The following is a 24,730-nucleotide window of genomic DNA, read 5'->3' on the forward strand; positions in this document are numbered from 1 at the left end:
GTTTTATCTGAGTGGTATGTACGCGGCATGTAATTGATCCGATGATTATATAATATGAACTTTATCCATAACTCTTACCTTGCAAGAGAGACTGGCATAAAGGTCGGTGGCGTTTTGGCCTTGTTTGGCCTCTTGCGATCACATGCCAATACACAACGCGCGACACGATACATATATACAATGAGATGGGCTATCAACTTTCACCTTACTCCTCATGCCTCCCACTCACACCATGCCGGAGTCTGATGAAGATGCTCGTGAAGCAGTGGAGAAGGTTTTTGGAGTGCGACCCTGCTTATGGCAACTGAAAGCAGCTCGAATGATCCTCGGAGGACAAGACACTTTAACAATCGCACCAACTGGGTCCGGAAAAACTCTGAGCTACTGGCTTGCGCTGGTTTTTGTACCGGAAGGGACCATCGTAGTTGTCACACCTCTGAAAGATCTCGGCTCTCAATTCGAAAATGAACTGAAGCAAAAGGGTTTTTGTGCTCTCAATGTCACAGGGAATATTACCACGAATAATCTTTATAAGGTACGTCGCACTAAACCTCCATCTTATCATACTAGATCTTGATCCAGCTAATAGGACATTGCCTCACTGAAGTACCGGGTGGTCATTTTCAGTCCCGAAAGTATTGTTAATGATAGCCGTTTTGATGATCTGCTCAGCAACCGAAAATTCATGCGGTCTGTGATCAGCTTTGTATTTGACGAGGCTCATGTCATTGAACAGTGGGGTGGAACCTTTCGGCCAGAATATCAGAAGCTTGGGCCGCTCCGATATACAATGGTGCGACATGTGCCATACCAATTAGGGTCGGCAACACTTCCGCCAATCATTGCTCAGAAATTGACTGGACATCTGCATCTCGGTCAGGACACCAAAACCATACGGCTGGACACCGATCGGAAAAACATATTTCTACGTGTACAGCGTATGAAACACCCCTTGAATTCCTACCGCGATCTTGCACCGCTATTGCAAACATCCAAAAAATTTATTGTTTTCTTCAACTCGCGAAACGCTGCTCAAGATGGTGCCCGATTTCTGCGGTCATGTCTGCCCGTACATGAAATGAACGATATTACATGGGTACACTCCGGCATGTCAGACGACTTTCGGCGGGAGGAAATTGGTGCATTGAAGGCAGGTCTACGACGTGGTGTTTGTGCTACAGATGCAATAGGGATGGTAGGAATCTATTCACGTATATATTCAAATGATGTACTCACCGACTTTCTCAACAGGGGATTGATATCCCTGACATTGGTATTGTTGTCCAGTACGGGTCTCCGCAGTCACTGAGTACTTGGTATCAGCGAGCGGGACGTGCTGTTCGTGACCTGTCGCTTCAGGGCACAGCCGTTGTTTTGGTTGAGCCCAAATTTTTTGATGCTGAAAAGCATGCTGCTTTCAAGGCTGCGAGACAGGCGGAGAACGCGTCTAAGCAAGCTGCTGCTGAAGCAGCCCGTGTCAGGGAAGCGCTCATGGCTTCGGCTTCAGCTTCAGAGGCTTATGTTCATGCAGGCAAACCTAAACGGAAGAGGGGAGCAGGGGACACGTCAATGCGGAAGAAAGGTCGACCGGAATCTCAGCCGGAAGTTACAGATCTCAAGACATGTGAAACTGATATCTTCGGCTATCCAATCAAGATTGAGCGCGCCATGGATGATTTTATTAATGCGGAAAACCGTCCAGGGAAATGTCGGCGTGGGATCGGGAGTGAATACTTTGGGAATCTGGAGCTAGGTCCATTCATTTCCCATTGCTTACTATGACCGTGGAAACTAACGACGGGTTAAACTCAGAACGTCACGTCAACACCTCTTGCTGTTCCAGAGCTGGCTGCTCTCCTCCTGCTATCACTCACTGCTGCAACATCTGTGAACCAGAGTACTCACCGTTTCTTACCAACGAACACATTCCAACAAGTCGACCAAGGATGAAAAAATTGAAGGATTATACTCGAGGAGAAGCTGAGGTTGAGTTGCGAAGGGTAATAGCTGTTGAAAGGGACGCGTGGTTTCTTCGGAAGTTGGGCCCTCATGCGATGCTCATGCCTGAAGCTCTGTGGCCTGACAGTGTAGTAGACGCTATCGTCGACTGGGCACATGAGGGCAAGTTGGATACTGTCGAAAGCTTCTGCAATCTCATTACATGGGCCTATGCAGAGGAGCTGGCACCGAAGCTGTTGGAAAAAATCCGGGCGTACACACCATCATTGCCAGCACCTCCTCCGCCTCCCCTACCACCTCCTTCTCCGTTCATATCTACCGTACTTCACCAGTCATCAACGAATTCACCAGGATCAACACAAAGCAGGTCTTCAGGCCGGAAAATTGCACCGGGACGTTGCAGTCGCTGTCAAACCGTGGGTCATCGCAGTACGTGGAATGCTTAGTGTGATTTTCAAACTCTAATCAGCTGCTAGTGACCAATCGACAATGCCCACTTTTTCCCAAGACCGACTCCAGCGATAAAGAACAGGTTCCCCCTGCCAGTTAAATAGTGTACCACAGGTATGTTACTCTACCCCAATATCATCACCGTCGACACTGACAACATCTACAATGTCTACTTCATCAGCTTTATCCTCAGTACTTTTGTATAGACTCTTTCTTGTAACAAGAATCGCAAACCCTTCTGTTAAAACATCCTGAATTGTCCATCTCCTCTGCGAGTCTGGTATCGAAGTCGTTCGGCCGGGTTTGAAAACATGGCCCTGGAGCGTTGCCACATGATCTCCAAGTCGTCGAAGAGTATTATCCATCTTCGGCTTTGAGTGTTGGACCGTGCGATGAGTAAGGTAAAAACTGTCTTCGATTGTTTCTTGCATGGATCGATAGACATCTAGCAATGGAGACCGCTTGAAGATTAGTTGTTTTGTATGGTTAGGTCCCTTGCCTGCGAAGATGACCTATGGGTGTGTAAGCTCATTGTTTTTTTCTTTCATTTATGAATGAAGCTTACCTTGGTGTACAGGTTATTCAGCTCCTGGAGCCAGTCAAATGCACGAAAACCATCTGGCGTGCCTTTGCTGTTGAATAACCAATTTCTCAGAATAGCCTCTCGAAGCTCCTGCGGGTAAACAACGTCTAGCTCCGTCAGGAACTTGGTCATATGTGCTGCGTATTTGTGTTTTCCGACGGCCGTAAATGTTGGGATCAACAAGCGGAAAAGCTGGAGAATACGGCCGACATCACCAAAGTTCATCGCTCTTGAAAAGCCAAGGTAGAGTAGACCATGTTGGTTCCGAAGACACATATTCTCGAAAACCAGGTCGCGCCTTTCAGATCTTCGCTTTTTTACAAAGTCGACTCCAGGTAAATGGTTGTTTATTATTGCCTCCGACAATTCGACAAGCTGAGTCCATTTTGGTTTACTTTCTTTAAAGGCGGCAAGCGAGTCAAACTTGAAAAGCTGCTGAGCTTCGATGGCACCAGATGCAAGAATATCAGTCCAAGTGACATGATGGATGGTGTCGTGCATGGAACGAAAAGATGGACCTTTTTTCGAGGTAAATTCTGCAGTCGCCTTCGGCCTGAGGTAATTAAGATATTCGTTAACCCCCAGTTTTTCAGTGCGGTTGGCCACTGGAGCCACATGTACACGAGCGTAGGCATCTGCAACAGCCATCTTCATATGAAAGAGACCGGGGACGAATTGAAGAAAACTGAGGCGGTTCCTAGCGGTTCTCTCTATGGTCCGCATGCGCTTCAATCCCTCGATGCGCTCTTTAGTGGCCAGATCCCCGTGGAACAGCTCAACATAGCTTTCGAGGTCTTCTGTTGCAACCGCGGCTTGATCAAGCAAATTCTCAATTACTTCAGCATTTCCATTGTAGGTACCCTCGTCTGCATCAATAGACATGCCAGGATACTGAACATCTTTCTTATCCGATGGTAGAACTTGAATTCCAAAGGGCTCCCCGAGGTGATCACTGAACTCATCGAAGCCACCGTGCTTGACGAGAATTTCCTGGACAAGCCACTGGAAATACCTGTACATTGACCTATCAGCATTGCTGTTGGCCATCCAAGAATCCTCTGGCCGAAGTGCGATATGAGCAAATTCCGGCTGGACGACATTTGTTGCATTCTCGTTATACTCGCTGGTTTCCCAAAGGGCCTGGGTGAATTTCAGGTCTCTTTCACGATCAACCCCTTTCAGTGGGACAAATGTGCAAGCGGTTGCACTGAGATGGGTCTTGATGTTGTCAGCAGTCGGTTGACCCTTGGAAAAATCTATATCAAAGTTATCGTAGATCTTGTTTGTCCCTGGTAGGTTCTTCAGCCGGTCTCTCGCCTTCGAATGTAGGGACTGAATCATGTTCTGTAGACTTCCGAGAGAAACTGAGACTCCCATATGTGCTACCAGCTCAATGATGATCTCGGGAGCCTGCTTGGATTCCAGAAAAAGGCCAACAATACATTGTAGCGAGTTGAAGTTTCGGTTGGTACTGTGCCCCAAAATGGCCAGTATCAGAGTATGTTTCTATTGACTATCAACATAGAACTGTATCAAAGAGACAGCTACCTACTATAGTAATCAACTCTTCAAATCTTTGTGCTGATGCTTGTGTTCGACGTTGTTTTTTCTTCTTCTCCTTCTCACTATCTGACTTGATGTCCTTTCCTACTACTTTCGGAGCATCACTGGTAGCCGGCTGCTCTACATCTAATTCACTGTCATCCTGGTTACCCGAAAGCTCTTCACCCCCCCATGGATCAACCCAATCACAGGTGTCTTCATCTATACATGAATTCGAGTTGTTGTCAGCTGTGTCATTTGTTTCGGGGGAAAAATGTCGGCTTCGGTTTCCATTAGCATCCAGAAGCACTGAGAGCAGTTTAGACAAGAGTGGGCATAGCTCCTGCATACGACATGCCAAGTCTCGGATAGCAAAACCTTCCAGCTGTTCGAGTGATGCTGTACTTGCCCCAAAGTGAAATCCATGTCTTCTCTCTACCAATTGGAGTATCTCGGCTCGAAAGATTTCCGTCATATAGTCTAATGTTGTTTCGTTGGCAGAGGTGTTGCTAAAAGCTGACAGGTCCTCCAAAATCTCTCGCAGATGACCAACAATGCTGGCTCGATGGTGCTTCATCCTCTCGAGATTGTGACTGCCATGGTGAATTGCTTGTCGTACTACATCGTATACTGTGAGATGATGCGAGTCCAAAATTGCGAAGACTTGTTGTATTGCTGGTGCAAACATGCTCAAGTGGGGGCAGTGGTCAGATAGTAGCAAAAAAAATCATATTTCTCATTGTATATACGTATCGTGTCGCGCGTTGTGTATTGGCATGTGATCGCAAGAGGCCAAACAAGGCCAAAACGCCACCGACCTTTATGCCAGTCTCTCTTGCAAGGTAAGAGTTATGGATAAAGTTCATATTATATAATCATCGGATCAATTACATGCCGCGTACATACCACTCAGATAAAACCTTGCAAGACGAGACTGGGAAGGAGTCTGACTGGCAGCCGCATGCATTAGTGAGATCATGGTGATAAAGTTGAAATTATGCTGAGGTAAGGGCTTCTTTGATGGCTTCTGCCGGCGTTGGTGGTCCGCTGACTTCACTGCAAAATTCCAAGTCGGACCTCGATCCACCCCCAGTGCTCCAATAGCTTTTTCAAGCTCGGAAATTCTGTAACGCCAGAGAATGTACTTACAGTCATAGTTCGGTACGCTTCAATGAATTAGTAGCCTGTTGCTTTATTTCATCGCCCTCCTGACTTCCTCAGACTTCCCCCTGGCATCGAAGAAAGACCGAGTCCCGAAAATTGCGATTATTCTATCGGTATCCTGTCATCAGCGCAATACAGTTCTCGGGTATGAGCTCCGAGCGTTCACGCTGCCTATGTACATCCATAGAATGCTAGCGTATCCATGAAGAACGGATCTGTCGACGAACGTCTGTATTTTGTTGTATCAGGACGGCACTTGCTCGCCAGAAATAACAACAAGCCTAGTGCCCATACCCACGAAACATACTGATGTCGTCTACCGACCCTCAAATAAAAAACGTGGCTAATAACGCGTGAGGACAGGTGAGGACTTGCTGATCGTTGACGGGAAGTTTCGGAATGTCAATCCACTCTTTGCCGACCTAGACGCGAACAATGGGACAATGTCTAGAAACCACGCGGCTCGCAACGGGAGAGGAAACCCAGGACCTCAACCTGCCTGTCTTTCTCACCATCATCGTTATGTCGCCTCCGGAAGTCGTTTGGAGTGGCTACCGACTTGATATCCATTCTTTCAAGAAGTTCATAATGGTCCTCACAGGGGAAGGAGATTGCCCGCCTTCAGATGACGACGAATCTTCCGTCGACTGGGCATACGAATACACAGCGTGGCGGTTCGAACTATCACCGAGAGACAGAGCTAAAACACCGAGAATTCGTTGTATGTGATGCAATACTACCCTGTAGTTTCTCGCTGAATACGGTCCTAGATCTCGAGCTTAATCCTGATGCCCCAGACGATATCACCCACCTATTCTTCCCTGTCCGTTGGATACCATACAAGAGCTCACGTCAACTCGATGACCCCACCCATCCTGACTATGCCACCACTCATGAACCGAATGAGAAGGACAAGGCCAAGCTTGATAGATGGCTAACTTATATCCATGAGAACAACGGCGGAAAATATCACTTCAGTGCTGATATGTTCGACTTCACGGCTATAAAGGATCTTCATCCAGCGTACGAATGGAGAATTGTAAGTTACAATCACCGCTTTCTGTTCGCCATGTTTTCCTGACAACTTTTGCAGTTTTGACTGAATTTTGATTATCCTGTTTCAAGATAGAATGATGTACAATGATGTACACTTATGGTTCACTTTATGTTTCTTTCCATGCACAATTGAACGTAGATCCAGCCATTTGTGTTCTGCTCACAACTTCAAGTTATCTCGAAGGAAATCTAAGCTTGCCGAATATTCTAACCGCCTATTGTGCGCTACTTGGCTCGCTACGGCAATGCTCAATGCAGCTCTTTCATCATCATCTCACCATGAAAAACCTTCAACACTCTGCCCTGACAGGTGTTTTTTTCCTTTTCCCCAGGCTGTTGTTGCGTTTTCTCTAAGCATCAAAACTCAGCACCACAACTTGGTCTCATGTCCTTGCACAGATGAATAGATAGATGCGCGACCCTCTCTGAAAACGAGGTCTCAGTGTCCTGACAAGTATTTATCTGCATTGACTACCCACTTGATATGTATCCTTCAAGAAGTTCAATACGGTCCTACTGGAAACAGCTGCCCGCCCGCAAACAATGAAGCTAATTCGCTGTACATGGTTAAACTTTTCCCATCAGTTAAGTTCCTCGGCGCTCGCTGTATAAAAAACTCACCCTGTTCTCACTCTTGACCGCAAGGCCCTGGACGCGCACCGTGCGTTGAACGCTATACATGAACAAACGCCAATTAAAGGCAGGTTAAAGGGTCCTACCCATCATGATCATGTTATTACTCATGAACGGAATGGAACGAACAAGGCAAAGCTCGGAAGATGGCTCGATTATATCCATAAAATTTTCAGCAAAAAGTATCATTGCTTGTCATTCATCATCTTTGTCTCACCGCTTGTGCAGTTTTGACTGACTTCTCTTTCCCGAATCTGCTCACAACTTCAAGTTATCTCGAGGGAACCTGAGCTCGTTGAATGGTTCTGACCGTCAGCTCCGGCTATGAGTGATGATGCTCTTACATAGTTCGTTACAGCAGCGCCCTTGTGAAAACCGAGGTCCCAGTGTCTTGGCAAATTTGAGGTGGTTAGGGCACCAAAGGGCATCATCAAATTCGTCGTGCTTTGAGAAAAATCCTTGAAAACTGCAATATGAGTGAGTATATGCTCTTGAAAGAGGCGCATACAGTTGACAGTGGTCATTTCCGCTGGATTCGGCGGGTCCTTGCTCAATGCACATGCCCAAATTTCAAGGCTAATTTTCAAAAAGTTTGACTAGATTCGAGTCTCCGATTTCTCCGTAGAGATCACCGAGAAACCCGAAAGCGTAACCCGTTTCCACCTAAATGTCAGAATTTTTCATGTTCGGGTCTTGACATGGAAGCTTGAATCGTCTCAGCGGAGTTCTAGCTAGCCACTTCAAGCTTGTCGTGTGTTTCCCCTCATTGAAAAACAATGTTTGAACGGTATTATATTCCATCATCTTGGGAATGTTTTTGTCAGATGAACACTTGCTTTTTTACCACCGCCTCCTAGGCACTGCGTATTTCGGGCAACGCGGCGACAAATATGGTCGCACTTCATCACGATCCCTAGTTCTGGAACCCTCTGATTGATAATTTCTGTGCAGAAACGACAGATACACCATCATCCTGGGTTATAAGGACTACTGCTATCATCCTGTTGCAGGCGCGCAGTGCACTGATTCTTTCGACAACATTGTACAACATAAGCTATTGGGGATCAATCACAGGTCAGTGCTTGTTCAAACGCTTAGGTGTATGTTTCGATAAGAGCCAGTAACATGTGTGTATAGGTTCTATCTGCACACCTTCCTCAGACCCTTCATTGAACCCATGGTCGACTGGTGCACTAGTCGCTGGCATGCCCGAATCTATACAGCCAATAGGTCTCATTGAAATTAACCATCGTAGTATCCTTCCCAAGCCTTCCGAAAAAGCACACTCGCTGCTACGTTCAATTCTCCAAGAACCTACTAGTAGTGTTAGTAGTTCGCCACATGCCTCACCACCTAATCCGCCACGCTCGTCGATCGGACTCGAGACTATCGGTGTCGACGGAAGGCACTGGAGCTATCCAGGTAAGCTCTCATAACCAATATCTTGGGGGTAATGCGAAATGTTTCACAGTCGAAGAGGAGCAACTCGAATCTCGTCTTCCAAGTCACCCAAACACTCCCAATGCAGGAAAAGACCGTTGGTACACAAATACCCAAATAGTCAATCCCGTTGTTGGCTATCCGGACTCTGGATTCATTGATTCATTAGAGCACCTTCCTCAGTTGGAGTCGGAATCGCCAGAATTTCAAAATAAATTTCCAAGCGGTAAGCACACATCGACTTGACCTCAATACTAGCAGCCCGAACTAAGGAGTGTTAGTGTAGGTTCTGATAGCTCGCAGCGGACAGAAACGACGCGTCTTGAACGTTCTCAAGCGCCTCACACCTGGGGCTATTCTTCTGATAACAGGGAATCATTGGCTCGTAGTGCACGGGCAATCGAGGATACATTGAGATTGACTGCAATGTATTCAGACTCGTACGAGGCGACGAAGATGATTATGCCGCCGTAGACGAGTAGGAGCCATCTCAATTGTCTGAATGTTCTGATTCCACAAGGAAAATTTGAAAAAGCTATATGGTATTGGTAGTGTGAAAAACTCGAAAAGAGAACGAAAACGAATGATTCCGATGTTGAGGAAGAGATATCATAACAAGTTTGTGTCGTCAAAGGTCATTACTATGATAATTAAGATAGGTACTTGAAAGGACGAAGACAAATGTGAAGGGAAGATGAATGGACATTTAACGAAAACGATTTGGGACACAAAAAGAATGATTCAACCGGAATTCCGTGCGGTTATAGGAACATACTAGACGTGGCGGAGAACAAAGGTAAATCGAACAAGACAGGGAATGGAAGTATGTATAACGGAATAATGATAATATCGTCCTTTGCTTTGTACCCGTAATTGAAGAACATACTTGCCCCTTGAATAGGGAAGTACATTGGTAGCGGCGTCAGCGCAATTCAGGCTAGAGCGCCCCGTCATCCGCTCAAATCCAAAGTAGGATTACCACCCACTTAGATACCATCTCATATACTCCCAGAACGTCAGGTGGTCGAATTGTTGCATCGACAGGCTGGCGTAGGAGCCGGAAACTAAGTTGTCCAATACCGGGTTCTGGTTAGGATCAACTTCGGGCAGCATTTCCTCTGCGCGCGGGGCGTAATAGAAGCCGGCGATGAGGACGAGGTAGCTAAAGAATTGAAAGTCAGAGATCAGAAGAAGGAATGACATAACGCCGACATACCTGAGAATGAGAATGCTTCCCCGATGATAATTGCTCTTCGCTTCGATGTATGTATACGTCAGCAAGAACATGGCCAGTATGAGCGCGATGACGTCCCAGCGAGGGAAAATGAGTCTTCCACCAATAGCAAGTCAAAACCCATACAGAAACGAGATCGAAGTGACAGGACTCACGAGAAGGTATACGCCACCTCACCCATTCGTTCAGGGAACCACCATGCTGAAAAGGCAACCATTGCCGGAATCTGAAGAAGGCAGACTTGAAGGGCATATGCAGATCCAATCTCCATACTGGAATATAAAGAGAGATGATTAGCTATGGATAATGCTGAGGTCAGGATAGGAGAAGGGGCCCAAGTTCTAACAATACGGTAAAAGCTTACGAAACACTCACCTCAACGCAATATTCCCATTCAACGCGAACGAGATCGCGTTCATGAACTCCGTCGTGTTAGGAACCAGAGCTAACAAAGTGACACCGAGAAACTTTTCGTCGATGGCAGAACCGCCAGAAGAGGAATCTCCGAGGATGACGTCGATAACGTCGACGAGAATTTCTAAATAGGAACGAAATAAAAATTAGTTTTCGGTCGACGAAGAACACAAAACACATCGATGATCGAAGATCGAAGGACGATGAAAGGACTGATGAACACATACCCGCAATAACAGCATATAAAGCCGTACAGCTCAATAACACACTCGCGCTCGTGAATCGACTCCAGCTAGGTGCATCATGACCTCCATGACCGCCAGCGGCACTGCCATGTCCACCATGTCCAGCTACGCCTTCAGACTCCAGGCCACTTGCCCGTAGTCGAGCCGGACTATGCCCCTGGGTACTTTGCTGCTGATGCCTCAGAGCACTGACAGTAGCCACTGCAACAGCCCTCGTGAACTCATCTGTAGTCATCGTTTCCGGTAACTGCAGTGAGTTGATATTGGAGTTTTTTACAGCTTGGTCGACGCTTTCGAGGATAGGCGCATATCCTGAAGTGGAGGCCGAGGTCGGTGGAGCGAGGAATGAGGTTTGTGGGAAAGTCGGGATAGCGGTAGCAGGGGTTGTTGGAACGCCGGATGTAGGAACGGGCGCGTACGAGACACGTCTTTGGTACACGGGTGATGCCGGTCGACGCTGAGTGCCGCCTGGGGTGAGAGGTGTAACAGGCGTCTGCGGCCTCGCCCCACCACCGATGTTGAACGCACTGGCGCGGTGGGACAAGGTGCGTTGCACATTCGCCGGGACTAACTTATGATAGAGGGACTGGCGTAGATGCCCCGACGCTTGCTGGGGGTGTTGACTATGTGAAGGGTTGTGCAGAGGTAAATCCAGAGGATTTAATAACTGCTGTGGATTCTGCCAAATTTGTGAGGCATGCGTCCGAAGAGAGAACCACAGACCGATGAGGTACGACTGAAGGAAAACATTACATCAGTATTCATTGAGGCAGTTGCTTGAGATGTGTAGTAGGAAGGTTATAAGAGGTGCGTCCGTGATGTGACGGCCTGGAAGGCAGTATAATAAACAATGACTCACGAGAATCAATACCGCCGCACAAAAAAACATCAAGCTCTTGACTGTACTCTGATAGAAGGGATCGTGTACAGGATCAGGATGTTGAAAATAACATTGATCACAACTCCAGGGTTTATTTGGGTCCCCAGAAGAAGGATTACTAGGACATCCAGTGCAGACGAGTTGGAACTGCAAAGAATTGTAAGGACTTGGTGTCCAGTGAAGAATAATGTTCAGAAAATGCTTACAGTCCCATAAACCTGATAGAACAATGTCGGTGTCAGCGCACCCACAATTGCCATGATCAACATCATACTCGTCACGCCCGCGCTTTTCGCGTTAAACTTGACCTCCTTTCTCCTTAGCGCACTGGACATCATCGACATACCCGGCATCAACAACACCCCAGCAAGTAACGATCCCACGATCGAACCTTCCACCAACCGACCTTTACCCGAGGACAAGGCGATTGAGTATAAGAGAATTTCGATAATAGAACCAAACGTCGCATTAATCACTGCACCCATTCCGATAGAGCTTTGAGCAGAGATCGAGGCGACGGCCATACCAATAAAGTAGGAAAGTGGGATGACACTAAGTAGGGAAAGAACGAAAATGACGCCTTGATTCGCAACAGCTGCTAGGAAACTCGGGACAACACGTCCATGTTCCTCAAGTTCTTCGACCCAAGCAAGAAGCACCGCCCAGTCAAAAATAGCGAAGAAGACAACAGCGAGGAGGTTGACGAACATGATGTTCACTCCGCCGACGGTGTACTTGTAGTACTTGAGTCCAAGTGCGCGGTAGGTGCAGAGCAGGACAGCGGTGCATGGTGAACCTGAGGGAGCACGCTGGCCTTTTGTCAACCTCGTAGGTCTGATGGTATGCTTAACGGAAAGCCGGGAGTCCGGAGCGGGAGCTGATTCAGACGAAGCATGAGCTTGTTCGTGAAGTTGATCCAGCTCTGGAGAAGAAGCCGGAATCGTATCGACGACTACCGTAAGCGGAGCCGCACAAAACCTGATCGTTTGAGGCTGTTCGAAAATGTGCTTGATGAGCGCCCAAGTGAGCTTAGCCATTGGTATGGTGAAAACGAAAAACCAGCAAATGAGGCACACGATCAGCATTAGGGGCGCGATGATGCACACAAATGAGGTCCAAAACGCTGCTTTGGCTAGGAAGTGATCGTCAGGTGCTGCCGCTTGCTTCGAAAGACCAATGGAAGACGTGGAAGAAGAGGGTGTTGCGGACAAAGCACCATATGATTTGGCGGGTAATGGGGCGGGGGTAGTACTAATTAAAGAGGTGTGCTCAGTAGGAATCCATGACGGGCTTGGATGATGATGGATTTCCGCGTTTACGCCACGGACGGTGTTGCTCGAGCCACTGCTTCGCCGCTCGTGAGCATCACTATCTTCATCAGTGTCGGGAGTAACATCAGCATCAGGTTCATCATTGTGCTCATTCTCCTCGTTATCTTCCTGATCTAAATCGTCTGCGACACCCTCGACGTATTTGCCAAAGGGCCAGGCAATGTACCAGCCTAGACCAAATACTAGATTCGCGTATCGTTTTCCGCCTTTGGGCACAATATACAAAAATGCACTGACGATCCAACAGACGAGAGCCAACCACCAGCCAAATATGATTACCCATAAGAGGTTACCTGGAAGCAAGTGACGCTCGGCCTGCGCTGAGGGAACAGAATGTAGTGCCTCGTCAGCATAACGAGTCACTGAGCGTGACTTCTTGTACAGTGCTGGTTTCCAAATAGGTAGACCGAAAGGATGCTCAACATTGATAAGGGACTGTCGTTCTTTGAGAGTGATTGGGTCAGGTTCATCGTCTGATTTGCCAGTAGAATCTTGCTCCGACAAAGGCTGCTCGTCCGAGTCTTCATGCGGCTCATCGTCAACGGAAACGGTCTTGCTACCGCCACCACCACTTCGCCGTTGCTTTCGAGTTCCTTCTCCTTCATCACCCTCATACTCATCCGCTTCACTGAATGCCTCGTCGTCTCTGAATCCTCCGCGGGCAGTAGAGCTGACACTGGTGCTTCGCACTCCGCGGCGCATCGAATGCGTTGAATGAGCTGAAGACGACCGCATGAGAATTGGAGGGGGCGGCGCCTGTCGCGAAGATGAAGGGGAACGAGGAGCAGGAAAGTACGAAGTCCCTTGGTAATGGTGTGAAGGTGTGTCAGCGGCAGACCAAAATTGATTGCTGAAAGACTGGGAGCCCGATTGGCTAATTGATCTATGTACATGACTGGAAGGTGTCGGCGTCGACGACAGCGACGATGGCTGCTCACCGAAGCCTTCGTCAAGCTCAGATGTCGGTGAGGGAATGTTCAAATTCGCCGACATTTTGGGGTGCCACCGGCTTCTCTGCGGCCCTTTACCTGAACGCTAAGAACCAGCTGCAAAGAAGGCTGGCGGTTCGGAGGATAAATGTGGAACGGATGTAGAGTGTCGTCGCGGGTGACTAATAGTAAATGCAATTGCCTCTGTCACCAATGCCGAGAAGTATCCTTAATTTCTCACGGGTATCTTAACGGATTCTTAGTAACCAGAATCTAACCTCTAACCTGCCTTCGACTTTATTTCTCCTTCATCCGCTTTTACTTTCGCCTTTTTTCCTCCCGAAAATTCGGATCCCTAACTTATTCGACCTGCTCTCACACTTCTGCTAATCGCTGTCCGTCACTAATTGTGCCCATGTTTGCTCACTGTTCCTGCTCTGGCTTTTCCCTCTCTGTCAATTTTGCTCTTTTTGATGTAATTTGAACTCTTTCTTGGGTGGCCCCAGAATCCTCCTCTTCCAGGACTGCTGGAGCCTGGAGAGGTGGTGGTATATGACACTGTGATGGATATGTTGGTTTTAATTTGGCAAGTTCATCAATGTCCAACATCATCCAAGATTTTTGACTTTTTTGTATGCCATTGATTTCCACCGAATATACTCGTGTGTAAAGACGAGTTTTACACCCACGTACTTTCTCATCTCTTCTCATTTAACCTATCTAGAGACACGGGAAAAATGGGAGGAACTCTGAATCACAGATGATCATTGCACTTGGTACGAAAACCTACTGAGCAAGGCTCAGCACAGGCCACGGTGAACCAGTCATGCCAGCGCGCTGATTTGACAAAGATACACAGGCAGGATACATTATTACTTCTATCCTGGACGCGCCTTCGTCAGGATTTAAGGATGCAGTATGAAATTTAATCCCATATTGCCTTGCCTCGCCGCTTTGGCTTCTTGTTCCTCCTCCTTATGCTGTTCCTTCTCGTGCTGTTCCTTCTCACGCTGTTTATGCTGTTCTAGTCTATTCTTTTCGACCTTCTCTTTATATTTATCCCAATCCTCCTGCGTTTTGGCTGGGTCCTCGAGACAACCTTTGTTTTTCAAAAGTGCCAAGGAAGCACTGAGGTAGGAAATATCTCCCGTGATAGAGAGCTCGGTCTGCTTCGCGATTTCATCAACGTTCTCCAAAAGCTTGAATATCGTTGACTTCTCCGGAAGGTAACCATATTTTGCGAAACTCGGGGACTTGAAATTAACTTTTCCGCCTAACGTCGATAGCCTCATGTAATTGACGCTCTGTTGGTTGGAATATTTCGGAGGATCCAATCTGAAGGCAGACAGATGTAACAATGCCTTGTTGGTGTTAGGCCAGACTGCGAAACAATTTCTTCCCCCAACGCACAGAGCTAGCGCTTCTTTACCAAAGGGAAGCGCTGGATTTGCAGGCGAAACCCAGGTCCAAGTTCTTAGGTCGGAATTTGGTATGATTCGTCCTATCTTAAGAGACAGTGATGTCATAACTTATGATTACGTGAGTCTTATTATTTGAGAAGATAGGAATACAGACTCACCTCCAGAATTGTCCCTCCGCTCAAGTTGAAGAGCAGACCGTGATACTGGTGGTAAAGGAGTTCCCATAACAGTAGCGATACCAACGCTCAGTGAAAAGAATATGAACAGTGTTTGATAGATTGAAGAAGTAAGTTTACGATGAAGCATAGTCAATGGAACGGATTCGGGAGTAGGTGAATGTTGACAAAGACGGTCGAAGACGGTGAACGAGTAAAGAGTGATATATAGACAACGAACTTGATAATCGGAAGCGAGCGACGATTGACGAAGTGACAGAGGCCAATGAAGGGGAAGAAGTGATAATGCTACTAGTAGCCACAACTGTTGAAAGAAGCAATCACGTTAGGTGGCAGATCCACCGTCAGGAAGGGTAAACTTACTTGGAATTAACAGTGATTGCGAAAACAAACGATGATGGATCGATAAGCGCGTTCACAAAAGCAGTGGGCTGCGGTAAGTTTATAATATGAGGACAAAACAGAGAGAAAGAACCAGTTGCGTATACCACACTCAGAGCAGGATCTTTCAAAAATCCACAATGTTCCGTACTCTTTCCGTGAAGATGATATGTATCAACTGTTATGCAAAAAAGAATTATCATCAGAGTGAACAACTGTCATAAAATATATGCAAAGGACAACAGACCGAACCAGCGTTGAGGGTGGGAGATGAGCGAACTTGAGGGTTAAGCTGGAAGCTGGAGTAAGGGCTAATTTTTATACGCTTGCGTCTGGAGATAAGCCGTAGCGTTGGATCAAGATCTGATCCGCAAAACGTGCGACATTTCTTCTGTCCGCTCAATCATCGTTGTTTGGAAGGCCGTGGACTATCATGAACTGAACGTGTTTCGTGGACCTCAAAATACAACGTGGCTCTGAATCCTCAGATATACACTTTGGAAACGGGACAAGCAAAGGGGAAGGAGAAGTTTTTTTTCCTGTAAACCCACCCTCCCGACGGTGATAAGAAATCTGATGAACTGCCTTCATCACACACGTCTTCAGTTATAAAGTATTCATCAACAGAAATGTGGGCTCCAGCTTGATGCCCTACTTGAACTTCGTCGCTGGATTCGTCGTCGTTTCTCATTTCCCGTCCTTCTCAGGCTGGTGTGTACTTCCTCTTTCAACCTTGCATAGCCAAACTAACATATCTCCAATCAACAGCCCATTAACTCGCATTTTTTCTCCTACTCATTTTTCTCCTGATGACGATCATGAAGTTTACTTTCATTGCATTGGTATGGACTTTGGCTTTATTCTTAGCTCTACACGTTGAAGCCCGTCCCCACCCCCGTCGCGTCGGATTGACATCCACACTCCTTCTCAACGGAATGGGTTATCAACCTCACGGAGACGGCGAAGTCTCAATTTCCATCGAATCCTTCGCACATTTGGGTGAACCGAAATCTATGGGTCCCCTCACTCATCTCCTGAACGAAACGCTGCACAAGCTACACGTTGACGTCGACCACATAGGGGATCATATGGCAACAGCGGTGGAAAGACTGAGGCTCTTCGCCGCCGTCGGTATCCCATTGGACAAATTAGAACTTACCATCAATGGATGCGAGAAGAAAACCGTGTCGCTCCCTCGTACGGGGTTCACAAACCTTGGGATCGTTCAAGCTAGTGTATCTGTCGGTAAATGTCCGAGCGCATTGCTTACTGCGAAGACTCACAACTCGGAGACTGCCACGATATATTCTTCACCTCCTACTGGGCTTGGCGTCATATCCGATATCGACGATACTATAAAGATCACGGACGTACTCGATCCTGACAAGATGATTGAGAATACGATGTACAAGGACCCGGTTCCAGTTGCAGGGATGCCCGTTCTCTATGCCTCTCTCGCAAAGTCTCTGACGACTCAATCCATCCCACCACAATTCATATACCTCTCCGGTTCCCCCTTCGAGTTGTTCCCATTCCTTTCTTCGTTCCTTAAATCACAGTTCTCTGCCTCTCTCGGACCTCTCCTCCTGCAGAGCCTCTCCATCACGAACCCGGCGGAGATATTCAAGTCATTGGGTGATGGGAAATCAGGACAAGGGAAGATCGACTACAAGGTCGGGCAGATAAAGAGGATTAACGGCTATTATCCTCAAAAAAGTTTTCTGACCATCGGAGATTCTGGTGAAAAGGATCCGGAAGTTTATGGAAAAGCGTCAGTCTATCTCCTACCTCCTTCAACGGACTATTAATCAACCTTTTCTGTATCTACATAGATACAATGAATTCGGCGGAAAGTTCATTCGCTGTATTTGGATCCATCTCATCGACGATAAGAAGGCGGATAATAGCGATGAACGGTTCGAAGCAGCGTTCAAGGGTGTGCCTGAAGACAGGATTCGGAAGTTTCACACATCGGAAATCCCGAGCTTGAGCAAAATTGACGTTGCTGGGGGTAAATGTAATTAATTATGGATGACTGTATTGCATACTTGAACTCTCGGGGCGTTTTTTTCCTGATTAATCTGTGCCAAGTTGCATGCAAGTCACTTTCAATACGTCTGAAGACAGAAGAGTGGTTTTATCCATAGTTTTACATAATATACACTGTTACAAGACGCAGAACGGAAATTGAAAGCATATCGACAAGGTATATGTAGGATATGATACAGATACCACAACAGTTCGAATCCGTAACAACATGGGTAAAATGAATTTAGTTTTGTGAAAAGGGAAGACAATAGTCCCAGTCATGACGCACACGCACACACCTACACAGTCTAGATGAGCATTTTCAACCTCGCCGCGCTGCGTACTAAGATCCCTTGACCTTAATCAACCCCGCCATGAGGTCGAAGCTATTCCCATCTGGTTGAAGGTCTATGAACCCTTCCTGATTTGTACGCCCAGGTTGGTTCCGCTCAGGCAAAGTCCTAAGCAACCCATGGTCAGGCGTGATCCCGCAAATCCGAACCATCATGGGTGGGTCGACGGTCGTGAGTCGGACAAGTTGATCACTAGTGCGCAAAACGGTTGAGATAAGATTGATCAACGTCAGGTTCGTGTGTTCAAGGAAAAGAAGCACGTCAAAACCCACCTGTGCAACCATTTATCCTGATACCTCCCCATCCACCTCTCAAAACTTCCCCCACCACCTAAAAACTCCTCCCACATCTTCTCAAACCTCGCCAAAATCGTCGCTAAAGTACCTTCCATACTTAAATGTTCCAATTCATCCTGCATCGAAGTTGGACAACACGGGTCTCTATACGGAGTCGATAGCGTTGGTTTACCTACTCGCATGAGGGAAAAGAGCGGATGTCGACAGAGGACATTGAGGCCGCATCCTATTACCACGGAGGCTTCGTGACCCCCCGGTGCAAATGAGGTAGAAACAAGGATACCACCGATCTTGATTTTCTCCGCGCGCTCGGGACGGGAGGGGTTACCGTAGCAAACATATATATCGTTAGGCCATTTGAGCCGTACGTTGGCTCCTAGGGTAGGACCGAGGATCAAAGGATGAGAGCATGCTTCCACGACGGCTAGTGCGAAGAGATATTGGATAAACACCAGTTTTGAGGGAGGTATGTAGGAGGGAGTTAGAGATGAAAACGAGGATGATGAACAGATCGTGTTTATGTATGGAGAATGAGGAGATAGTGGGACTTTGGGCATGCATAACGAGAATTGCAGGCAGCCTGACGGTGATATCCAGACGTTTGCACCACGTCCACGACCGGAAAGTTGGTGAGAGCCAAGAGAGAGGATTGGGATGGATGGTATAAGAGAAGAAAGAAAGCGAGGGTTTCTGTATCACTCTTGAGCACGGATCGATGTCAAATGCGTGGTGAAGAAGACACTCACTTATCAAACAAAGTTTGTGTACTACCAATGACCTGTCCGTAGATCAATGTCTCTCCGAAACCAGAAACATCTCTCCTACATTCTTCCCTCGTTCTTGCCTCCTTGAGGAGGTTGAAGTATGTTCGAAGATCGAACAATGGCGTGTCCTCGACAGAAGGTACGATTCCGTTTGGACAGATGGCTATATGCGATATGTTTGAGGGTTTATGGGGATGGCCATCGTCAGCAGACTCGATATGGCCTTGCTTTCTCATCTGCCTTAGAATAGCCAAGCCCTCATCATAACCATGAAACTCGAATGTGTCGTTTGTATCCTGAAACTTGACAGATCCTGCGCCTGGGACAGAACCTAATAGGCCACGGACCACAGCCTCAACTAACCCGGGTTTATCCGGGGTTGAGAGTAGAAGCTGAGGCAACGGGCGGGAGACGTGACCCGCGGTCGGGTGCGGGGGCTTTAGTCCAATACGAGAGAGAACGTAGCGCAGTAGGATCAATTGGGAAGATGACGAGGACGAGGATAGATTTGTAGGCGCCGATGAGCCTTCTTCCGACAGATTCTCCAGGTTCGGCGCCCAAAACGTCACAAATCCGCTCCCGATTTGACATCTGAGCGCAGCGATATGTGAACCATCCTGTTCCATCGATTCAGCCAAAATTTCCATTTTATTCGTCAATCCCGCGCCTCCACTACTCTCAAATTCAAACTGAGGCATATTTCCTTCGACAATACCTTCTACTGGTTCCCCACCACTAGGCCCACCTTCGCCTCTGATCCTCCTCGTCGACGGATCCTTTTTTTGCGATGATTCTGGCAAGGATATAGGTGAAATTGTAAGACCTGTGGTGCGATCCACGAAAGCAAAGTCTTCGCTTTCTAAATCAGAGGCGTTGCTTCCCGATGATCCATGAAGATGCTGGGCTACAGCTCCCATACCTCCGATACCTCCCAGCCCTCGTCCTCTAAGCCCTCTGGTTATTCTTCCAGCTGCATTCAAGCACAAAATATTTCCTCCTCCTTCTAGGAAATCGTTGATAGCTCCATTGAGTCGAGGTGGTATTCCCGCAACTATCCCTGCACTTCCAGTAATCGTTTTCAGCGCAGGGAAAATCAAGACCTGACAATTAGCTGTCCATGGCTGATTCAGCAAAACTGGTACACTGATAGGCTGGATGGTGTAATTTGGCAGAAGAATGCGCGCAAGGTGCGATAGCGTGGTCCTGAGCGCAGCAGGAAGAACTTCAGGCCCTGAGTAAACTAGAAGATTGACCATCGTGAATTACCACGGTAAAACTTTGGACGAGAGAGAGAGAGCTGCGCGGGTGTTGAGGATCGGCTGGAAAGCTGCTAACAAATGATTGGTAAGTTCAAGTAAGAATTATGATACTTCGATGTGTAGATGGAAGAAGAAAGCATCAGTGATTGGCAAAAGGTGGAAGATGACGGAACAATTTAATAAATGATAAGATTAGATTGTGGGTGTCCGGAATGAAAGGAAGAACCGTGGGGAACCGTCTGGAACCGTCCATGGGTCTCTGTGGTCCGGACCCGTTCCAACATCATCCGACATCTCGGTCCAACTAGAGCTGAAGTCACCGAAGGCAACATCTTGATCTCCGAAGGATATACTTACAGCAATATGCGCTTTTGACGACAGATTTTATCTACTATTTTTTGAATCAGATTTTATCTATGATCTTTCTTTTGACAACTAAATATCATAGATAGGAGGTCTTAGTAGGCTCACAGACGTCCATACTAGGTCAGTTGAAGTAGTGACGGCTTGAAGAGGCTTGGGGTCCTGGGTAAGGTAAGGTAGTACGCTATTGCACCAGCAGAATAATAATGCACGAGTTTTTTACTCATAGTCGGACGACGGAGGGGAGCTGGGGAGGTTCCTGAATGTCGATTCGGATCACCAACTTGAAGATTCACCACAATTTGCAATAATTCATTAAAGCATCCCCCGCAGGCACCAAACTTTCACTAGCGTGGCAGGAGGACGTTTATTCAAGTGTACATGTATGTACATCGGACTCGCGTACCATCCTACATATGCGACAGACTTTAATTTTTGTGCAGAAAAAAACCCTCTTCACCTTTCTACCCTTGCGTCGTACTCCAACAACCCTCCGCTGTCAGTGCCGCGTAGTTGTTGCCCACGAAACTCGTATATATGCCGCTCAACAGCTATGAGTCGACCCTACTCGCCGCACTTTTCACGAGCATCTTATTCGGTTAGTTTTCGCGCCTAGTGCGATTTACCGACGATATATATTCAACCATGGTCCATAATCCATCCCATCTTCGTCCCTCGTATAGGTTTCTACATCTCCTCTGCCCTGAGATGTTCTTCTATCCTATGGAATCGATTCAAGGCGAAGGGTAGAGTTCACCCCTATTTGCTGGCCACCCATATCGCGTTAGTGTTGCTAGTGACGACGGTGCGCATCTTCTCTCTCACTCTCCATCTAATGCTCATTGTCGTCTGGATTTATTCAGCGCTGTATTGCTGTCCTCGTACGGGCAATGCTACCTTCCATAAACAAGACATACACGATCCGAAATATGTGGACCTGGGACACGTATGTACCCCGCGGATAGACTCTTCAGATATATTTACTTAGTGACTTTGAATTCTGTCTTCAGTTTGTTCGTGGATAGTTTATGGATGATTGCTTTGCTTCTATCCGATGGTGCGTCGTGTGACTATACAATCAAATGACAATACTCATTTTTCTTCCCTTCAACAGCGTTTGTGGTGCGTTATGCTTCCATTCATCCATCCGTGTATAACTTTTGACTGAATGTCGCTTCAACAGTGTTTTCGAGCCTACATTGTATGGGCCCGAAACATCTACGTTCAAATCTTCCCTATCTCTCTTCTCATCGCGAACGTCGGCAAGTCTCTTCCTTTCACGTCTGATATCGACATCCATCTGATTATCGTCTCTCTATCACCTACAGTCCTCATGGCATACAGACTCTACGTAGAAGCAGATTCCACACTAGCTAAACAGAACGAAGCAAAGTATTATCGCAGATTGGATAACATCAGTATAATATTCATGATTGCGACTCTCGTTCTGAACATCTTCAATACCGGTGAGTTCATCGACGTCGATTCTTTCCCGATGTGGTCAGGGCGACACACTAATACTACTACTAGGCATTATTGCATATCGAATTTGGAGTGTTCGTCGAAGAACTGCGTCTTCAAGAACTGTACCACAGGACGCATTAGCCAATCTCGTTTCGCTCCTGGTCGAATCAGGTGTGCTGTGTTTCGTTCTCTGCATATATAGGATTTTTCCTGACAAAGAAAACAGCTGCCATCTACACTACCGTCATAGTAGTAGATATCATACTCCTTGGCCTAGGGAAAATCCTATTCCTAGTATTCACAGACATTCAGACACCACTTATAGGAATCGTGGTGTGTAATATTGCTTTCCTATTATCCCGTTATTTTTCGTTTCCGAGTACCATCTTTAACTCACAACACGTTTCTTCTCCTTCTCCTTCCATGTTCTAGTTCTCCAGCATCATCATCAGCGTAACCCAAGGAAGTGCATTCGGCGATACGAGTCTAAGTGGTGGAACCAGTGGTGACCATGTAACATGGCCTCGAACATCCCAAAACCCCGGGCGTGGCTCCGGACCAATTCCCACCGAAATTAATATGCATACGATTATAACGACTCAAAAGGATCCAGCGCTACCACAATCTCCGAGTCCTGTATCCCCAGGGTTTGGAAAGACTCATCTAATGGACTCGAACTCGAGGATGGAGCGGTACAGTAATAGTCTAATAAACGGTCGAGGATATATAGATTTGGGAATCAAACCCAGTCTTGATGTATAATGAAACTGCAGATGTACTTTCTGTAAACCATGTTCTGAAGAATCAATCAAATGCTATTCAATGTATATAGAGCTAAATGTGGCGCAAGCGCCCATTATCTCAAAAAGGTGCTCCTTGAGTCAATGTTCTTTTGTTCTTACTCTTTTGTCATGATCATATGGACTTTGGACCTTCTCTTCTCCTTATTAGAAACCTATGATTACTCGCAAAACTTGAATCGCTTCTTTTCACTCCACCATCATCTCACAGCCTCCAAACAACCTTCTCGTACCAATGACTCAATCAAAAACTCGATTTATCATCTTCAACAAGAATACAATCTTCGAGCCTGATTTCTCTGAAGAGAGAAGACCGAAAAAGAGAGCTAGAGTTGAAGATGAAGAGAGCGATGGACTTAGTGGACTTTTCCGCGATTCTCAATATTATGATTCGAGATCATCGGATGCATGCGTTATTTTGGCTGATGATACATTGTTCAGAGTACGCTTTTTCCTTTGCTTGGTATTGGTCCTTGTATCTTATTAGGACATTAGGTCAAGATAAAGACCCTCTCCAAGGTTTCTCTCCGCCTACATGTCTTGGTGGATGGTACCGAAAATAGTGGTGACTATAACCCAGTACGCCTGGACGCCGAACCAGACGAATTTCGTGCTCTTTTGTGGGCGATACACGCCTCGTGAGTTGTTGTCATCCACATCTTTACTCATCCCATATATATATGTACACCCTTAGACCAGACGAACTCAATCAGCCGATTGCAGATATATCGGGTCTCAAGAAATTTTGTTCGCTTGCCAATTTTTCTCGTGCTTTCAAGTGTATATCTCAAGAACCCTTTGCTTTATCTACCATCCACGATTCCTTGGATCATCCCTTCTTCGACACCTGTTCTTCTCCCACCTTGCAGCTTGTAGCAGAAACTGCTCTTAGATGTGAAGCTCCTATTCTTCTCGATGCCATCGTTAGCAGATGGATCAAACGCATCCAGCGTCATGAAGCCCCATGCGTTCCAGCAATAATCACCGCACATGATCTACACATTCCTCGATTGAGTGGTGCGGCATGCTATGCTCACCTGCAAGAAGTTGCTGAGCATTCCACCACCGTTTCGGAAGGAGCTACACATTTCCATATGGACCCAAAACTCGATATGGCACAAAGAGTGCGCCTATTCGCCGGGCACTGGTCCTTGGTCAACTTCTGGGAGCAGTTTCGTCGCCATCCGCTCAAGTTTGTTTCCTGCGATCATGTTGAATGCTTACGCATTTGGGAACGTCGTTGGAGTGTAGCATTGGGTGGGCGAAAGATCTTGTGTGTTGGGCAGGTGGATGTATTGGGTTTGATGCGGACGATGCGAGAGCTGCTGGCTGTTGATAAGGACTTGGATTCAATGAAGTCAAAATGCAAAGAGAAAGCTTTAGAGTCAATGAGTGATGTTTGGAAACAACTAAATGCCACATTAGGCGACCACTTCACCGATTCAGTGTGATCAGGAGTGGTCTCCCTCTTTGTTGCACGAATGGTGCACGAATGGTATTGTAAACCACATACAATTTTTGAAAGAATGAAAGAGAAGGGGCGAGCACATGGAAGTTATACGTAG

At 46.8% G+C, this 24,730-nt stretch overlaps 10 protein-coding genes across 10 annotated transcripts; 5 read left to right on the forward strand and 5 right to left on the reverse strand.

Annotated features, from left to right (window-relative positions):
• Window positions 1-232: 232 nt before the first annotated feature.
• C8R40DRAFT_1163206 (P-loop containing nucleoside triphosphate hydrolase protein) lies at window positions 233-2,424 on the forward strand (the record flags this gene model as incomplete). Its single annotated transcript, XM_046230342.1, has 5 exons — window positions 233-535; window positions 590-1,195; window positions 1,252-1,753; window positions 1,813-2,212; window positions 2,292-2,424. The coding sequence occupies 5 exons, from the start codon at window positions 233-235 to the stop codon at window positions 2,422-2,424; spliced, it is 1,944 nt and encodes a 647-aa protein (XP_046081411.1).
• A 278-nt stretch (window positions 2,425-2,702) lies between these two features.
• C8R40DRAFT_1014294 (uncharacterized protein) lies at window positions 2,703-3,073 on the reverse strand (the record flags this gene model as incomplete). The annotated part of the gene is made up of 2 exons (XM_046222908.1): window positions 2,703-2,921; window positions 2,975-3,073. Coding segments are annotated over 2 exons (318 nt in total), but the record flags the coding sequence as incomplete, so codon positions are not given.
• Window positions 3,074-3,316: 243 nt separating this feature from the next.
• C8R40DRAFT_999162 (uncharacterized protein) lies at window positions 3,317-4,156 on the reverse strand (the record flags this gene model as incomplete). Its single annotated transcript, XM_046236805.1, has 1 exon — window positions 3,317-4,156. A coding segment is annotated over one exon (840 nt), but the record flags the coding sequence as incomplete, so codon positions are not given.
• Window positions 4,157-6,133: 1,977 nt separating this feature from the next.
• C8R40DRAFT_1073383 (uncharacterized protein) lies at window positions 6,134-6,947 on the forward strand (the record flags this gene model as incomplete). The annotated part of the gene is made up of 3 exons (XM_046226561.1): window positions 6,134-6,419; window positions 6,469-6,737; window positions 6,894-6,947. 3 exons carry the CDS (start codon window positions 6,134-6,136, stop codon window positions 6,945-6,947), a joined length of 609 nt encoding a protein of 202 aa, XP_046081414.1.
• A 2,855-nt stretch (window positions 6,948-9,802) lies between these two features.
• On the reverse strand, window positions 9,803-13,924 carry C8R40DRAFT_1057258 (uncharacterized protein; the record flags this gene model as incomplete). The annotated part of the gene is made up of 7 exons (XM_046225137.1): window positions 9,803-9,989; window positions 10,044-10,157; window positions 10,217-10,333; window positions 10,437-10,599; window positions 10,703-11,456; window positions 11,580-11,747; window positions 11,807-13,924. The coding sequence occupies 7 exons, from the start codon at window positions 13,922-13,924 to the stop codon at window positions 9,803-9,805; spliced, it is 3,621 nt and encodes a 1,206-aa protein (XP_046081415.1).
• An 841-nt stretch (window positions 13,925-14,765) lies between these two features.
• C8R40DRAFT_1175802 (uncharacterized protein) lies at window positions 14,766-15,587 on the reverse strand (the record flags this gene model as incomplete). Its single annotated transcript, XM_046232390.1, has 3 exons — window positions 14,766-15,195; window positions 15,271-15,388; window positions 15,440-15,587. 3 exons carry the CDS (start codon window positions 15,585-15,587, stop codon window positions 14,766-14,768), a joined length of 696 nt encoding a protein of 231 aa, XP_046081416.1.
• A 504-nt stretch (window positions 15,588-16,091) lies between these two features.
• On the forward strand, window positions 16,092-18,036 carry C8R40DRAFT_652838 (uncharacterized protein). Its single transcript, XM_046235782.1, has 5 exons — window positions 16,092-16,379; window positions 16,445-16,549; window positions 16,607-16,680; window positions 16,721-17,609; window positions 17,671-18,036. Exons 2-5 carry the CDS (start codon window positions 16,485-16,487, stop codon window positions 17,861-17,863), a joined length of 1,221 nt encoding a protein of 406 aa, XP_046081417.1. The 5' UTR covers window positions 16,092-16,379; window positions 16,445-16,484; the 3' UTR covers window positions 17,864-18,036.
• On the reverse strand, window positions 17,928-20,624 carry C8R40DRAFT_652317 (uncharacterized protein). Its single transcript, XM_046235779.1, has 3 exons — window positions 19,262-20,624; window positions 18,492-19,205; window positions 17,928-18,411 (listed from the first exon to the last, which is right to left on the reverse strand). Exons 1-3 carry the CDS (start codon window positions 20,533-20,535, stop codon window positions 18,210-18,212), a joined length of 2,190 nt encoding a protein of 729 aa, XP_046081418.1. The 5' UTR covers window positions 20,536-20,624; the 3' UTR covers window positions 17,928-18,209.
• Window positions 20,625-21,438: 814 nt separating this feature from the next.
• On the forward strand, window positions 21,439-23,032 carry C8R40DRAFT_1073388 (uncharacterized protein; the record flags this gene model as incomplete). The annotated part of the gene is made up of 10 exons (XM_046226562.1): window positions 21,439-21,499; window positions 21,585-21,706; window positions 21,765-21,847; window positions 21,912-21,958; window positions 22,016-22,023; window positions 22,085-22,367; window positions 22,432-22,536; window positions 22,568-22,698; window positions 22,798-22,878; window positions 22,979-23,032. The coding sequence occupies 10 exons, from the start codon at window positions 21,439-21,441 to the stop codon at window positions 23,030-23,032; spliced, it is 975 nt and encodes a 324-aa protein (XP_046081419.1).
• Window positions 23,033-23,227: 195 nt separating this feature from the next.
• On the forward strand, window positions 23,228-24,725 carry C8R40DRAFT_652760 (uncharacterized protein). Its single transcript, XM_046235780.1, has 3 exons — window positions 23,228-23,607; window positions 23,661-23,803; window positions 23,860-24,725. The coding sequence occupies exons 1-3, from the start codon at window positions 23,401-23,403 to the stop codon at window positions 24,614-24,616; spliced, it is 1,107 nt and encodes a 368-aa protein (XP_046081420.1). The 5' UTR covers window positions 23,228-23,400; the 3' UTR covers window positions 24,617-24,725.
• Window positions 24,726-24,730: the final 5 nt, after the last annotated feature.

This window comes from Lentinula edodes (assembly GCF_021015755.1).
Source record: "Lentinula edodes strain Le(Bin) 0899 ss11 chromosome Unknown C8R40scaffold_46, whole genome shotgun sequence".
Classification (NCBI taxonomy): domain Eukaryota; kingdom Fungi; phylum Basidiomycota; class Agaricomycetes; order Agaricales; family Omphalotaceae; genus Lentinula; species Lentinula edodes.

Bases quoted from the DNA above. Each gene is read 5' to 3' on its own strand.
- C8R40DRAFT_652838 (XM_046235782.1), top strand. From the start codon at position 16,485: ATGCCCTACTTGAACTTCGTCGCTGGATTCGTCGTCGTTTCTCATTTC. The intron at 16,681-16,720 runs GTATGGACTTTG...TACACGTTGAAG, and splicing joins AGTTTACTTTCATTGCATTG to CCCGTCCCCACCCCCGTCGC. The intron at 17,610-17,670 runs GTCAGTCTATCT...GTATCTACATAG, and splicing joins CCGGAAGTTTATGGAAAAGC to ATACAATGAATTCGGCGGAA.
- C8R40DRAFT_652317 (XM_046235779.1), bottom strand. From the start codon at position 20,535: ATGGTCAATCTTCTAGTTTACTCAGGGCCTGAAGTTCTTCCTGCTGCG. The intron at 19,206-19,261 runs GTGAGTGTCTTC...AGAGTGATACAG, and splicing joins ACACAAACTTTGTTTGATAA to AAACCCTCGCTTTCTTTCTT. The intron at 18,412-18,491 runs GTGGGTTTTGAC...TTTGCGCACTAG, and splicing joins CAGGATAAATGGTTGCACAG to TGATCAACTTGTCCGACTCA.
- C8R40DRAFT_652760 (XM_046235780.1), top strand. From the start codon at position 23,401: ATGACTCAATCAAAAACTCGATTTATCATCTTCAACAAGAATACAATC. The intron at 23,608-23,660 runs GTACGCTTTTTC...TTAGGACATTAG, and splicing joins CTGATGATACATTGTTCAGA to GTCAAGATAAAGACCCTCTC. The intron at 23,804-23,859 runs GTGAGTTGTTGT...GTACACCCTTAG, and splicing joins TTGTGGGCGATACACGCCTC to ACCAGACGAACTCAATCAGC.